Genomic DNA, 15325 nt, shown 5'->3' on the forward strand with positions numbered 1-15325 from the left:
TTCAGGGTTTTTGGATGAAAATGGCATCTGAAGTGAGTGGAGCAAAACAGTAACATCACAAATTCTGGGCAATGGATAAAAATGTGTCCATGAGTTATTCTCTCTGCTTTTGTACTTTTAAAGAATATTTCATACTTTCACAAAATGAGAGCCCATTAAGGAAGCCCAGAGCCAGCCTGGGACTTGGGTCCCTGTTAGAATGGCTGTTCCAAGCCCATCCCCAGGCTCAGCCTCTGTCTGGGGGAGGAAATGGGGGCAGCATGGCAGATGGACCGAAAGTGGGAAAGGGTCTTCCAGCATCACATGTGCTTTCAGGACAGTCCCATAGAGGTGGTGATGCCACACGCATGGCTCTGTTCTCCACGCAGACGGCTGCCGCCTTCTCTGTCACTGTGTCTGTTTATATCCCTTGTTACCTCAGGGACAAACACTGGTGTGAATTTTCTGGGTATTCAGTAACACACCCTTCAAACTCTCTGTCTTAGGAGCTCAACAGGAGGCAGGTGAGAAGTGTTTCCATGCGAAGAGGGATACCCATATTTTCTAAATATAACATGCACACTAGTCTACGTGATCTGTTGATGCCAAAAATACTCATTCCTAACGGCCTGTATAGCTGACCTGTGACCTTAGACACCCATGCATCCCTGGAGCTATGACTGTCAGTCAAGTTGACATTCCAGAAACATTCATTCAGACATTCAGGGTCATGGCCCTGTCCAGGACCTGAAGGCCAGCCTGTCAGGGCAGCGATCCTAGCTCCTTGGCCATGGGGATGGGCCAGATGAGTGCCATGCCTGTGCGTCACATGCCAGTCATTCCCATAAGTCTCAGTGGAGAAGACTCCCTTAGGAAACTGCAGCCGGCATGTGTCCCTAAGTGCGGACGGTCAGCCATGGAAAGGTGCTCATGCAGGAGGGCCTGTGGACAGGGTCCTGTCTCTGTGGGAATCACACATGCGTGTCCTAGGACACATGGACACATACGAGGTAGATGTTGAGCAAATTAATGTTATATTCTGGGTTTTTAAACCCCATGAAGCTATAGGGATGGTTTTACTTCTTGATTAAAGATCTGGAATTTGAGACGTGACATGTATCTTCGTGACAGTGTGATGTTCACATTAGAAAATGCTTGGGTTTTGTTAAAACTCTAAAAGCCAAACTGGATTTTAGTCGCAGGGGAAGGTTCTTATTGTTCTTCTCTGTTCAGTGCTGTGGTTTCAGCTTTGCACCTGGGAGTCTCCTAGGCCTTGCGTTGGGAGGAGCTGCTGTAACGTGTCCAGAACCACATAGGATTTATTTTGCCTGAGTTATAGCTGGGATCACTACTGGTTCATAACCAAGATTTTTCTATACTTTCCATGTTAGAAAACTACTTGCTTATAGAGAAATTGAATTGGTGCCTCTTATCAGACTAAGGACTTATGTATGATGCTATTTAAATATTACCCTCCTTCTCCTGGGAGTTAATTCTTGTTCTCTGTTGAAAACACTAAAATATTTAAAGACAGTAAGAATGACCTGTAATTCTTGTATCTGGAGACTATATTAACACATGAGTGGTTTCTCTCCAGCGTTTTCCTCACACTGTTGTCCATATACCACAGTTGCTCTACGTGATCCTGTATAGGGAATTTTCATTTAACGTTATAGGATGACCATTTTCTCAGTCATTAAAAATTCTGAATCAAAGTCATTTAAACTGACTACAGGATGTTTCCTCGTGATTGAACCTGAGTTTATTGCATACTGCAAGCTTCTCCAGTTACTGGACCACTACGAAGAGTGACGTGGAGACATCCTCACACATTAGTCTGGTAATTTCCTTAGAAGTGGAATTTTCAGGTCAAAGAGTAGAACATTTGTGTACTCTTTTAGACTCTGGATACATTTTTGCAAGTGACTTTCCAGGAAATTTTCCCCAGTTTCCATTTCTACAGACTATGTCTGACTTTGATTACACAATGAAACTTTTATGATTTGATTTGTAAAAAACAGTTATGTAAATTTGCCTTAAGTTAAAAATTTTTAATGGCTTTATTTTTGAGATTGGGTTCTTGCCCAGCCTGGAGGGCAGTGGCCATTTAGAGGCACAATCGTAGCTCACTGCAACCTCAAACGACTGGGCTCAAGATCCTCCTGCCTCAGCCTCCTGGGGAGCTGGGAGTACAAGTGCATGCCACCTCACCTGATTTAATGGCTGTTTTAATTTGCTTTCCTTTGATTACTACTGAGAGTGAGCATTTCCATATATATTGGCCATCTGTATCTTTTCTGGAAATTGCTCATTTTATCATTGGGGTTTCAGAATATTATTTTTAATGTGTTTATATGTAATCTTTATGGAAAATAATTGCCTGTATTTACATGTCTCCACATATTATTTGTGTCTATAATTTTATAGAAGTCTGAAGCTTCTAATTTCTCAGTTGTTAAATTTGCTCCCTTTTTTGGGGTAATTTCTTCGGCTCATGTTCTTAGACACTCTTGACACACCTGGGGCTCCAGCCTGCCCTCTGCGTTTTAGGTGTGGGGATCATTTATCCTGCTCTGCTCACTGAAGTAAGGAGCTGCTTCTAGAGAGCTCTTTCTGGAAGGGTGGCCAGAGAGAACAAGACCCCTCTGTTGGGAGTTTTGCGGTTGCAGCTGGGAAAGCAGTTCCCCCATTCCCGCGGCCTCTGCCCTGCAGGACGGGCCTTACGGCCACTCTTCGTCTCTCTCCTTTTTTTTTTTTTTCTGACATGGAGTCTCACTCGGTTGCCCAGGCTGGAGTGCAGTGGCACCACGTCGGCTCACTGCAGCCTTTGCTTCCTGCGTTCAATCGATTCTCCTGCCTCAGCCTGCCGAGTAGCTGGAATTACAGGTGTGCACCACCACGCCTGGCTAATGTTTGTATTTTTAGTAGAGATGGGGTTTCACCATGTTGGCCAGGTTCGTCTCCAACTCCTGACCTCAAGGGATCTGCCTGCCTCAGCCTCCCAAAGTGCTGGGATTACAGGCGTGAGCCACCGTGCCCGGCTGACTCTTCGTCTCTCTTTAGCACCCTGTTCTGATCAGCTCTTCCTCCATCATAGCCACACTGTGCACAGACACTCTTAGACATACAATGTCTAATGCGAACACTCTTTCCACCTGCAAGGGAAATGAGGCTTTTGGTCAACTTTGTTCCAGGAGGAAAGGGGCAGTTCCATGTTAAGTCTGTTTCCTTTGGCGGCACCAGCCTTGCCGGTTGAGAACCATGGGAAGCTCCCTGCAGGAGGCAGGTGAGGTCCTGGGGAGGGCAGGGCCCCCAGGAACGCAGGAGTCCGGAGGCAGAGGCAGAGGTGACGTGCCGCACTAGGGGGTGTGGTCCGCAGAGACCCCTGCCACAGCCCTGAAGAGGAGAACACCAGAAGGAAATGCACACAGGAGTTTTACGGGGCTAAGGAGCTACGGAGGTGCAGAGGTCTTCAGACCCCATAAAGGTCGATGGGCAGCTGCAGAGGATACTGGTGGGGGCTGAGGCTGCCCACAATCAGGCCATTGGCATGGAGAGGGGTAGTGCCCATTCCTCCTTGATCTCACCTCCTCTGCAGTGCCTGGAGACACCTTCCGGCTCGGACACCTCACAGTCTCACACCGTGGAGGAGAGGCTTTAAGATGCTGTGAGGGTGCCCCTTGAGCCCAGGCATGGAGGTTCTCAGGGACCGAGCACACCCCCAGGGGCTTTTCCAGCCATCCTTGCTATTGATCTGGCCACACAAACCCTTCCTTGTTTGCCACACAAAATTCCGTTTCACTGACAGACCCTGAATTTTCAAACAGATTGCAGGGATTTCCATGGAAACAAGAGAAGTGTCCGTGAGAAAGACTCGGGAAGTGCTTTTGCAGAAGTGCAGCAATTGTGTGTCACTGGAGCGACAAAGAACTGAAAACTCCAGAAATTGTCAACTAGAGGGCTGGAAGTCAACTCTAACAGAAATTCTGATTTGCGGGGGGTTTCTTTCTTTTTCTTTTCTTTCTGTCTTTTTTTTTTTTTTTTTTAGATGGAATCTCCCTCTGTTGCCCAGGCTAGAGTGCAATGGTGTGATCTTGGCTCACTGCAACCTCTGCCTCCTGGGTTCAGGTGATTCTCCTGCATCATCCTCCCTGAGTAGCTGGGACTACAGGTGTGCACCACCACGCCCAGCTATTTTTTTTTTTTTTTTTTTTTTTTTGTATTTTTAGTAGGGACGAGGTTTCACCATATTGGCCAGGCTGGTCTCGAACTCTTGACCTCCGGTGATCCGCCTACCTCGGCCTCCCAAAGTGCAGGATTACAGGTGTGAGCCACTGCGCCTGGACTGCAGGGGTTTCTTTAATCAATTTTGGCCTGAAATCAGCATGAAACAATTCTTTCTGAAACTGAGAATCACATTTGAAAAGCACTGGCCGCACTGTGTGGTTTGTTGTTATTCTTGGGATGTGAGTGTGGATGCTTCCCTTGGCAGCGCACATTGTCCCTATTGATGAGGAAGCCTTGGGTTGCTCCGTGGTGTCATCTGTGCCCTGACAGTGCCCTGTTACGAACTGTCTGATGATCCGGCAGACGTAAAACTTCAGCACATTTCCATGCTCCGTAAGGTTGAGGAACTCCTCCTTATCTCAGTACAGAAGGTTCTTTAATACCCTAGGAAAAGAGTATTATCCCTTCCTGTGATAGTTTCACATCAGTGGCACTATGTGTGTGTGTGTGTGTGTGTGTGTGTGTGTGTGTGTTTTAAAAACGTTTATGTTTTTAATTGACAAGTAATCATATACATGTACAGTTTAAAACATGATGTTTTGAAATATGTATACATTGTGGGATGGCTACATCAAGCTAACTAGCATATGCCTTACTTCACACACTTGCCATTTGTTCATGGTGAGAACCTTAAAGTCCACTCTTAGTGATTTTCAAGTATACAATACCTTATTAACTACACTAGACCTCTTGAACCTACTCCTCCCAATGAACTGAAATCTGTGCACCTGTGAATCCCTGTGACTATCCCACATGTTCTGTGGGTGATGGAGCTGTTCCGTGGGTGATGGAGCAGATCTCTGGGTGATGGAGCTGTTCTGTGAGTGATGAGCTGTTCTGCGGGTGATGGAGCTGTTCCATGGGTGATGGAGCTGTTCCGTGGGTGATGGAGCTGTTCTGTGAGTGATGGAGCTGTTCTGTGAGTGATGAGCTGTTCTCTGGGTGATGGAGTTGTTCTCTGGGTGATGGAGCTGTTCTGTGAGTGATGGAGCTGTTCTGTGAGTGATGGAGCTGTTCTCTGGGTGATGGAGCTGTTCTCTGGGTGATGGAGCTGTTCCGTGGGTGATGGAGCTGTTCTGTGAGTGATGGAGCTGTTCTGTGAGTGATGGAGCTGTTCTGTGAGTGATGGAGCTGTTCTGTGAGTGATGGAGCTGTTCCGTGGGTGATGGAGCTGTTCCGTGGGTGATGGAGCTGTTCCGTGAGTATTGGAGCTGTTCTGTGGGTGATGGAGCTGTTCTGTGTGTGATGGAGCTGATCTCTGGGTGATAGAGCTGTTCTGTGAGTGATGGAGCTCTTCTGTGGGTGATGGAGCTGTTCTGTGGGTGATGGAGCTCTTCTGTGGGTGATGGAGCTGTTCTCTGGGTGATGGAGCTGTTCTCTGGGTGATGGAGCTGTTCCGTAGGTGATAGAGCTGTTCTGTGGGTGATGGAGCTGTTGTGTGTGCCCTGGAGTTCCCCCTCAGGCTTACTGGGGAGATGTTTATATGCATGTATACATGTGTGAGAATATATAGAGCTGCACACCAAAAATAGAAGGTTCAATTTGATTGAATGATAATTGTGAAGATCATATTTTAAACGAAGTCAACTAATTAATAAACATTGCGCTTATAATTTTATTTACTCATCTATTTATTAATTTTGATACAAGGTCTTGTTTGGATGCCCAGGCTGGAGTGCAGTGGCACAATTATAGCTCACTGCAGTCTTGACTTTCTTGGCTTGAGTGATCTTCCTACCTCAGCCTCCCAAGTATTTGGGACTACAGGCATGCACCACAGTGCCTGGCTAATTTTTTTTTAACTCTATGTTTTTGTTTTTGTTTTTTTAAAACTATGTTGCCCAGGCTGGTCTTGAATTCTTGGCCTTTAGCAGTCCTCTCACCTTGGCCTCCCAAATGCTGAGATTGTGGGCATTAGCCACGACACCCAGCCTATACTTGTATTACAAGGTTGTGTTTACAGAGTTTATTATCAGAGTTTATGAATGAAAGCAAATATGTGTGTTACAAAACATTTTAAATTGCAAGCATTCTGTAAGCATACATAAAGTTGCTATGTGTAACTACTGGATCACTTTGCCCTTTTTTTTTTTTTTTTTTTTTCATTTCTGAGACGGGCTTTAGCTCTCATTGCCCAGGCTGAAGTGCAATGGTGTGATCTCAGCTCACCGCAACCTCCACCTCCCTCTTCAAGCAATTCTCCTGCGTCAGCCTCCCGAGTAGCTGGGATTACAGGCATGTGCCATCACACCCAGCTAATTTTGTATTTTTAGTAGAGACGGGGTTTCTCCATGTTGGTCAGGCTGGCCTCAAATTCTTGACCTCAGGTGATCCTCCCGCCTCGGTCTCCCAAAGCGCTGGGATTACAGGAGTGAGCCACTGTGCCTGGCTGCTCCCTTTTTTATGAAACTTCATGAGACTTCAAATGCAGTTAGTAATTGAATTTGTCTAGATAGTGGATAAAAATCAGGCCTACCATGTGCATAAATACCACATAAGCTTGTCTTTAACATAAAGTGCCTGCAAAATTATAAATGGTTATGCTACTCTTCAGTTATATAGTAAATATTTTTAGATACATATATCTGAAATATTTTTATTGGAAATATGTAGGTTCTTTCAGTTTTGACATATATATGTATTATATATGTTACATACACTAAAAGAACAAGCTGCATAATTTGTGGGATGTAGCACAGAAGGAAATGCAGAGTCCTTTCTTCAAAATTATTAAGAATTTCAGGATGTCCAGGCCAGGCGCAGTGGCTCACGCCTGTAATCCCAACACTTTGGGAGGCCAAGGCGGGCGGATCACCTGAGGTCAGGAGTTCAAGACCAGTCTGGCCAACATGGTGAAACCCCTACTAAATCTCTACTAAAAATACAAAAATTAGCTGGGCATGGTGGCAGGTGCCTGTATTCCCAGCTACTCAGGAGGCTGAGGCAGGAGAATTGCTTGAATCCAGGAGGCAGAGGTTGCAGTGAGCCAAGATGGTACCATCGCACTGCAGCCTGGGGACAACAGCGATACTTCGTCTCAAAAAAAAAAAAAAAAAAGAGAAAAGAAAAAGAATTTCAGAATGTCCACGTCAGAGCCTGAAACCAAGTTCTGGGCGGTGTAAGCTCAGGTCTGTGCGATTCCACTATGCTCAGGTCTGTGCAATTCTACAGACCCACGGCCGGGAGGCCTGTCCGGCTGAAACACAAGGCACCTTACTCAACTTAAGTGAATTTCTTCTCCTTGGGTTTGAATTTTGGCTCCTTCTCTTACTGGTTGTTTGACCTTAGACAATTTATTTCTATGAAAAGTGGAAAAGAAGGAGTGTATTACTGCATATTGCTTAAAGTACAGACACTCAGGCTAATTCTGAGATCGAATCCTTCTCATCTGTCTTCAGTCAGGTGGGGAGATGGGAGAGTCTGTCCTCTGTGCCTGTGGGCCCGTCGTGGGATTTAATGAGGAAGTATTTGAACATCACTTCCTGTAGTGCACAGGAAACCCTCTGTGAGGGGTGGAGCAATTCTCACTTGGGCACCTAGACCCCAGGACGTGCGTCGTTCCTCTAACCCAAGTCATCGAAGACAAATCATTTCTATTCCCTTTAAAAAAAAAAAAAAAACTTTAGGAAAGATCACTGGGGAACTCTTTTTGATGGTAGATGGCCCCAGTTATTGGAAATGTGGTTGAGATTAAATATCATTTTGAAGTGCCTCTTACTAATAGCTGTTATGTCAACAGTGTTGAAAAGATACAAAAGGGACAAAACATGAGTCAAACCCAAATTGTGAGACACTCTGTCATTCTGTAACTCACCAGCCTCCTCCAAAAATGCCAGGGTCGCAAAAGAGGAAGATTGAGAAACTCCCCCAGACTGGAGGAGATTTTGGGGACGTGACCACTGAACGCAGTGCGAGCCCCTGGGCTGGATCCGGGACTAGAAAATGGTATTCGTGCGAAAGCGGTGAGGTTTGAAGACGGTCTGTAGATCAGTCAGGAGTGCCATGTCAATGTGGTGTCCTGGGTTTGACGGTCATGCTACGCTTAAGTCAGATGTTTTCCTCGGGGAAGCCAGGCCTGGGCACTCAGGAGGCAGCTCTTTGCAACTTTTCCATCTAAAATTATTTCTACATAAATGTTAGAAAAGGAAAAACCACTAAATGCTTGACGGTGTCCACTTTTTAAAAGTTCTAGATTCACCCCTCAACTTAAAAATTATTTAACTAGTATTATAGTATTTTCTTCCCTCAAGTATTGGAGTAAATATGGCTTTACATTTGTATTCTTTTTTTTTCTTTTTGCTTATTTTGTAGACAAAGTTTACATGGGACCAGGACAACTGTATCAAGATTTACAAAACTTGTTGCATGACTTAAATGTCATTGGTCAAATCACTCAGCTGATAGGAAACCTTAAAGGAAACTATCAGGTAACAATCAAAGCAATTGGATTTAAGATTCTGCCTTTACTTGTAAGTCATTGTAAGTATGTGATTATATCTCCAAGTTCTACCAGAAGTGAGAATTCACTTTGACTTTAAAAATTAATCTGAATGTACATTTTCTCTTATGTTAGATAAGGTGAGACTATATGATGGTAACTTTTTTTCATTTTGCCAATAGGCTTGAATATCAGTTCTATTTTAGAAATGTCTCAGCCCCGCCCCCACCAATGTCATCTGACTCCCAAAGCTTTCTTTTTCATAATCCGATAGTTTCATTTGGTCTGAATTTCTCATATTAAAATTTTGTTTTTTATCTTCCTTGGGATGGCCCTACTTTTTAAACACTTTTGAAATGTGCGTATTTATTTCCTTTGTAGAACTTAAACCAGTCAGTAGCCCATGACTGGACATCAGGTTTACAAAGGCTTATTTTGAAGAAAGAAGATGAAATCAGAGCTGCGGACTGCTGCAGAATTCAGTTACAGCTCCCGGGGAAGCAGGACAAGTTAGTAGTAGCTTTAAAACGAAACCTTCTTGGCCAATGCTGGGGAAAAAAATGGTTCTTTGTCATGACATGCATGTTTTTTGGTTTGCTGATTCTATCAGACAGGCAAAATGTGTCATTTAACCTCACAGGATGGAGCACGTTTTATAAAGTGAATGCTTGTCTGTTGTTTCTGGCAGATCTGGGCGACCGACGTTCTTTACAGCTGTGTTCAATACGTTCACCCCGGCCATCAAGGAGTCCTGGGTCAACAGCTTACAGATGGCCAAGCTCGCCCTGGGTAAGGCCTGGCTGACTGAGGCTGAATGAGGCATGCGGCGTGATGATGAATTCCTGCCCACAAGGGTGAGGTCAGGGTTGAGAAGGAAACTCAGCAGTAGATCCATCCATTGACCCGAAAGTGTTTCTAAACAGGAAAATTCACCTTAGCACCGGTGATTTTTAAGATGTTCATATTAAAATGGAGGGCTTGCATATTAAAATGGAGGGGTTTTGTGTTAAAATGGATGGTGTTTCTGGTACCAGAACATGAATATCAGCTGAGGCAGCTGAACACAGAGGAAGCCCATGGAGCCTGACCATGTGCCAGGTGCTCAAGGCGGGCAGTGGGCAGTGGGCGGTGGGCGGCGGCCTCCAAATGGCAGGGGAGGTCGTTGTTCCTCTTGGCCCTTGTGCTCACCCCTCACTGAGAAGCAAAACACAGGGTTGGGCTGAGGGGTCACTAAAGATCCTCTCAGCACCAAAGATAAACCCTAGGGTTTCACTGTAGATGGATGTGACTTTATGATTTCCTTGTTCCTATGTCTCTTCAGCCTTGATTATTTTTTGCTGGGTGTGTGTAATGTACTTATACACACGCTTACAGACTTGCTACCCAGAACACACTGGGATGTCGTGTGTGTGTAAAATTTTCCTTCTGCTGTAGATAGTCTGAAATGTTAACGGAGTATAAAATACAGAAGAGAAGTGCGGAGTGTGGGTAATGCCATTGCTCCAGGGAGCTCTCATCAGCGGAAGGGCTTTGTCCTGGAAGGGAAAGCTGTCCTGATGTTGTGCTCACTTGATAAGGAAGCGGAAACACAGCCCCTCTCCATTTGCTGAATAATTTGGTCGTTTGCCAGGTCAGGTTCAGAGTGACTTAGCAAATGAGGAAGTGGCCACTCTCTAAAGAGAATGAGCTGGACGTGCGGATAAGCCCCTCTTTGTCTTCAGATCAGCTACATATTCTTTAATGCTCAGGTTGACAGTTTGCTTTGGTAGTAAAATATTTCTCCATTTCATTGTACTTTTGTTGATCCCATAGTATTACACCATATTTTAGAGTTTCTCAGTACATCTCTGGTATTTGAATCTAAACATTTCTTTTGCTTTGGAAAAACTGGAGAACGACAAAGGGAAGTAGACCTATGTGGTTTATACAGTGAAGTTTCACAGCCCTTGGGTCCAGCGTGTTCAGGAGGCGCAAACAGGAAGAGGTCCCTGCCGCTTAGATGAGACCAGGCTGCCTCCTAAAATAATGCTGCGAATATACAGCCTATGCTTTTAGAAGAGATTGTCTGTTTTCCACAGTGGCGTTGTCTGGCCCTATACAAACAGAATGCCAGAAACTTCCCCTGCTGTGACCTGTGAAGCAGGTCTGTTGTGTGTGAGTTGACTGCATTCTTGTTCATTTCTCTCTGAATCTAATCGCAGAAGAGGAGAACCACATGGGCTGGTTCTGTGTGGAAGACGATGGGAATCACATTAAAAAGGAGAAGCATCCTCTCCTTGTCGGACATATGCCCGTGATGGTGGCCAAGCAGCAGGAGTTCAAGGTGAAGGGAGCAGGGCCCACGGCCCGGGGTGGGGTGCACCTCGCAGCTCTGACTGGGCCACTTTGGGATGATTCTTAAGGGGCGTGGTCAGAACGTGGTCTTCCCAGGTTCACCACAGTGACCGCTTCTCTAGGGGTCATTTGTTTGGAAATAAGACTGCTGTTGTTTGAAACCTAAAAAAATGCCCAGCCGTTGTCTCCGAAGCCCAGTCCTGGGCCAGGACCCTCGGGTATTCCAGCAGTACCACAGCGTCTGAGGCCTTGTTAGTTAAACGGGACACATGTTTCACATTTGTAGCTCTGTTTTGCCTTTGCTTGGCAAGCAGTCTGTTTCCACAGTGGATCGTTAACTCCAGGTCTCCTGTCTGCTTGAGGCACCATGCCCGCTCTCTGCCTTGGCGGACTCAACTCCATCTCCAGGGTGGCATCTTATTAATGTTGCCAGTGTTGCTGACTCAGGCATCACAGGCCAGGGCCTTCAGTGATGTGGACGATGTCCTATTCTTTAAGAAATAAAGATGTTTCTTCTCACCCTGGTCTCTGGCCAGGGTTTCCCAGCAGTTCCCGGACCCCTCCCGTTGGGAGTCTCAGGCAGTGCACAGGACTCCTCTGGGAGAGGCTGGGGTGGGACAGGGAAGGGGAGAGGCACAGGCCATCACAGACTGCACTTGATGCCTGCAGGGCGAGCCCTCCCATCTGAAGTGCCCCGACACGCTGGATTTCAGCGTGCTGATGCGATCTGAAGAGTAAGATACCGAAGGTTGAATCTACTTAGGTGTTCGCTTCTAAAAAGCTAACTTCTGAGAGTTGTACTTTTAAACTTTTATCCTCCCTATTTTAATCTTTGGTAGATGATGAACCTGTAATTTTTTGTGGTTATACATTGGAAGTAAGTCATCCATTTAAGACGTTAGGTAGTCTAGGGGCCTCTTAGCTCTGTTTTATATGTGAGTGTTTGATTTTATTCCATTTTAGATTGAATGTGCTGCTTATAATCCCGAACCTTACCTAAACAATGAAAGCCAGCCAGATTCATTTTCCACGGCACATGGTTTCCTGTGGGTAAGATGTGTTTATTTGGTTTTGGTGCAAGTTCACAGAGAATCAACATTCATGGTTAGTGTGATGAGAGACTGAGATGTGAATTGCTCAGTAGAGAGTTGGTGGTGGCATATCTCAGAGTGTACTTATAAACATGAAAACTTCTTTGAAAAGGAGCTGATCACTTTTGGAAAAGATTTAGAGTTCTTAGGAATGCAAATATTTGTTTCTTTTCCTTTTCATCTAAAACATTTACCAGATAAAGTTCAGTCCAAAGACAACTAACTAATAAGAGAATAATTTTAATATGTTTTTCCATTTTGGTGTCAACATTGCATGGATTTTTTTTCTTGTTCCAAGACTGGCTTTTTCCAGTGGAAACTTAGCAGTTAAAATTAATTTGTTCCAAATGAAATATCGCATCTGAAATTAGGCTGGAATTGCAGTAGACTTTCCTGGTTTCTGCAAACCAGAGGACATTCTTAGAGCTGTGTGGTCCCAGGCTCTCCCGTCTCTGGTTTCCTGTGTTCCCTCCCTGCAGCCTCAGACTCGCCCTCCAGGGCTCCACTGTGCTTTTCCAAACTCTCATGCTTCCCTCCCAGGCATCCTGTGCAGCACGCCACTGCCTCTCACTTCTCACAGCCACAGCTCCTGCTTGGTCGGTGTTCCTAGTTGAGTGTCAGAAACTGAACAACCGAATTACCTGGTATTTCATTTGTACCAGCCTATGAATGGAGGAGCAGCCTTAATTCCCTTGTGGGTTTCCACTTCCAAGAGAACCGTTTTCCATCCGGGTAGGCAGACCTGTCATCGCTGAAGCTTCATCCCCTGGCCTGGTCACAGCCCCCAGGCCCTGTAGGCAGGACAGGGGCTTGGCAGATTGGCGTCCTTCCCACAAAAGCATGAAAGTAGGATGTCTGTATGTAGCATCAGCAAATACAGGAAGAATAAGGAGAGTCTAACAACATTCTCAAAGTTGGCGGAAAAGAAAAAGAATCAATGAAAATGCCACCCTAAACCAGCTAGTGCTTTCTGTTCACAGGGATCAGACGCTTTCCCACTTAAAAAGTGAATAAATAAATTTGAGGTTAAATTGCACAGGGATCAGACCCTTTCCCACTTAAAAAATGAATAAATAAATTTGAGGTTAAATTGGGAAACTATGCTATGTGTTCTCATTGTAGAGATTCAAACACACAGGAAGTTCATGTACACTGTTGCAGCAATGCTACTTTAGAAAATCTCCGGCAGGCGCAGTGGCTCCCGCCTGGAATCCCAGCACTTTGGGAGGCCAAGGCGGGTGGATCATGAGGTCAGGAGTTTGAGACCAGTCCGGCCAACCATAGTGAAACCCCATCTGTACTTTCACATAGTGAAATTCCATCTCTGCTAAAAATACAAAAATTAGCTGGGCATGGTGGCATGTGCCTGTAATCCCAGTTACTTGGGAGGCTGAGGCAGGAGAATCGCTTGAACCCAGGAGGTGGAGGTTGCAGTGAGCTGAGATCATGCCATTGCACTCCAGCCTGGGTGACAGAGTGAGATTGTCTCCAAAAAAAAAAGAAAAAAAAAAAAAGAAATTCCACAGCATACCACATGTTGAATTCCAATGATCTACCTTGGTATGTATTCTTATTGGTGTTTTTCACATTTTAAAGGTTTATTTTCTTAACCAAGGTCATTAAACATTAGTGTTGTTATTAAAATTGATAATGATCTGCCTCTTAGGATTTTAAATTGAGGATGGATGGGCCCTTACCTTCATATTGTGATGAGTACATGATTTTTAAAGTATAGAAATGTGACTTTGTGAAAATGAAAGCTATGCTCTTGCTTTAAAATGTTTTGGAAACCACATTAAATATGTTGAAAGAAAAAGGGGCTCCGTGAGCAATTGTTTAAGCATTTTTTTGAATTTTCTAAGTGTGTTGATTCTCACATGAAAATCGAAGCTTGTCGTGGCCTTTAAGTGTCAGTTTCCAGCGTATTATGGAAGCCCCCACATGCTCATTTTCTTTTTTCCTCCTGATTCTCTGATTCAGATCGGAAGTTGCACCCATCAAATGGGTCAGATCGCCATCGTCTCGTTTCAAAATTCCACCCCCAAAGTCATCGAGTGCTTCAATGTGGAATCTCGCATCCTCTGCATGCTGTACATTCCCGTTGAGGAGAAGCGCAGAGAGCCCGGGGCACCCCTGGACCCCGAGACCCCGGCCGTGAGAGCTTCTGAGGTCCCCACGATCTGTGTAGGGACGGAGGAGGGAAGGTAGGGTGTGCTGACCGCGTTGCAGAGGATCAGCCAGCTCTGCCTGTGGAGGGCGTGGTGGGGAGCCTGTCCTGGAAAGAGTCCTTGATTTTGACTCAGGAGTAGCTCGTGCAGGAATTAGGGGATACCAGGGGACATTTTTGGGTCATTGCACTTTGAAATAACTAGTCAATCGGACCCATGGAAATTATTCTAGGAAACTCTTAAAGAGAAGTAGTATTTCTTTAAAGGGGAACGTTTGGCTGTTTGCCACTGAAATGTCTCATTTTTATTAATGGTTTTTAAAAGCACATCCCTCTTATATTTTGGAATAAAACAGCCATATTCTATGTCATGATCATACTGAATTGCTGACACCATTTAAAGGAGAGTTAAAATGATTTGCCTGATGTGAAGTTCCAAGATACATAGGAAGAACTAATTTTTTTCATATATCCCAGAATTTCCCTTTTAAAAATAAAGAAATCAAGGTGGTTGCAAATTTTTTAAAAGTACAGGCAAGTGTCCCTAGGAATGGAGAAGGAAGGGCAAGAGGGAAGAGTTGGAAAGTTTTGTGTTTATGTTAATAGGCATCCTGGCTCTTCTCACAAGGAGCAAATGTATTTATGAGCTTGTATTTTTCTCTTAAAGCATTTCCATTTATAAAAGCAGTCAAGGCGCCAAGAAAGTGAGACTTCAGCACTTTTTCACTCCCGAGAAGTCCACAGTCATGAGCCTGGCTTGCACGTCTCAGAGCCTGTACGCTGGCCTGGTCAACGGGGCGGTCGCCAGCTACGCCAGGGCCCCAGGTGAGGCGGGTCTCACAGCCTCCTGGCGGGTCCTCGGGGTTCACTCGGGGGGACGCTGCATCTGGTTTAGCATCCCACCCCCGGGCCTCCAGCCCCCTGCCCCCCGCCCCCCCCACCCCCCGCCCCCTGCCCCCCTCTCGCCCCACCCCACCCCCCGCCCCCCGCCCCCCTCTCGCCCCACCCCACCCCCACCCCCCCGCCCCG

General features: G+C 45.4%; 1 protein-coding gene across 27 annotated transcripts in view; it reads left to right on the forward strand.

Moving 5' to 3' along the window:
- The window catches only part of ARHGEF10 (Rho guanine nucleotide exchange factor 10), a 148211-nt gene that overhangs the window by 99903 nt on the left and 32983 nt on the right, over positions 1 to 15325 (forward strand). For all 27 annotated transcript variants that reach the window (XR_012416996.1, XM_045397795.2, XM_045397797.2 and 24 more), the window contains 7 exons: positions 8578 to 8693; positions 9086 to 9213; positions 9393 to 9493; positions 10906 to 11027; positions 12002 to 12088; positions 14110 to 14333; positions 14964 to 15121. Coding sequence is in view for 26 of the 27 variants with exons in the window: in XM_045397795.2 (XP_045253730.2) it covers positions 8578 to 8693; positions 9086 to 9213; positions 9393 to 9493; positions 10906 to 11027; positions 12002 to 12088; positions 14110 to 14333; positions 14964 to 15121 (936 nt within the window). In the remaining variant the exon portion in view is untranslated. The remainder of the gene's footprint in view (positions 1 to 8577; positions 8694 to 9085; positions 9214 to 9392; positions 9494 to 10905; positions 11028 to 12001; positions 12089 to 14109; positions 14334 to 14963; positions 15122 to 15325) is intronic.

This window comes from Macaca fascicularis, chromosome 8 (genome assembly GCF_037993035.2).
Source record: "Macaca fascicularis isolate 582-1 chromosome 8, T2T-MFA8v1.1".
Classification (NCBI taxonomy): Eukaryota; Metazoa; Chordata; class Mammalia; order Primates; family Cercopithecidae; genus Macaca; species Macaca fascicularis.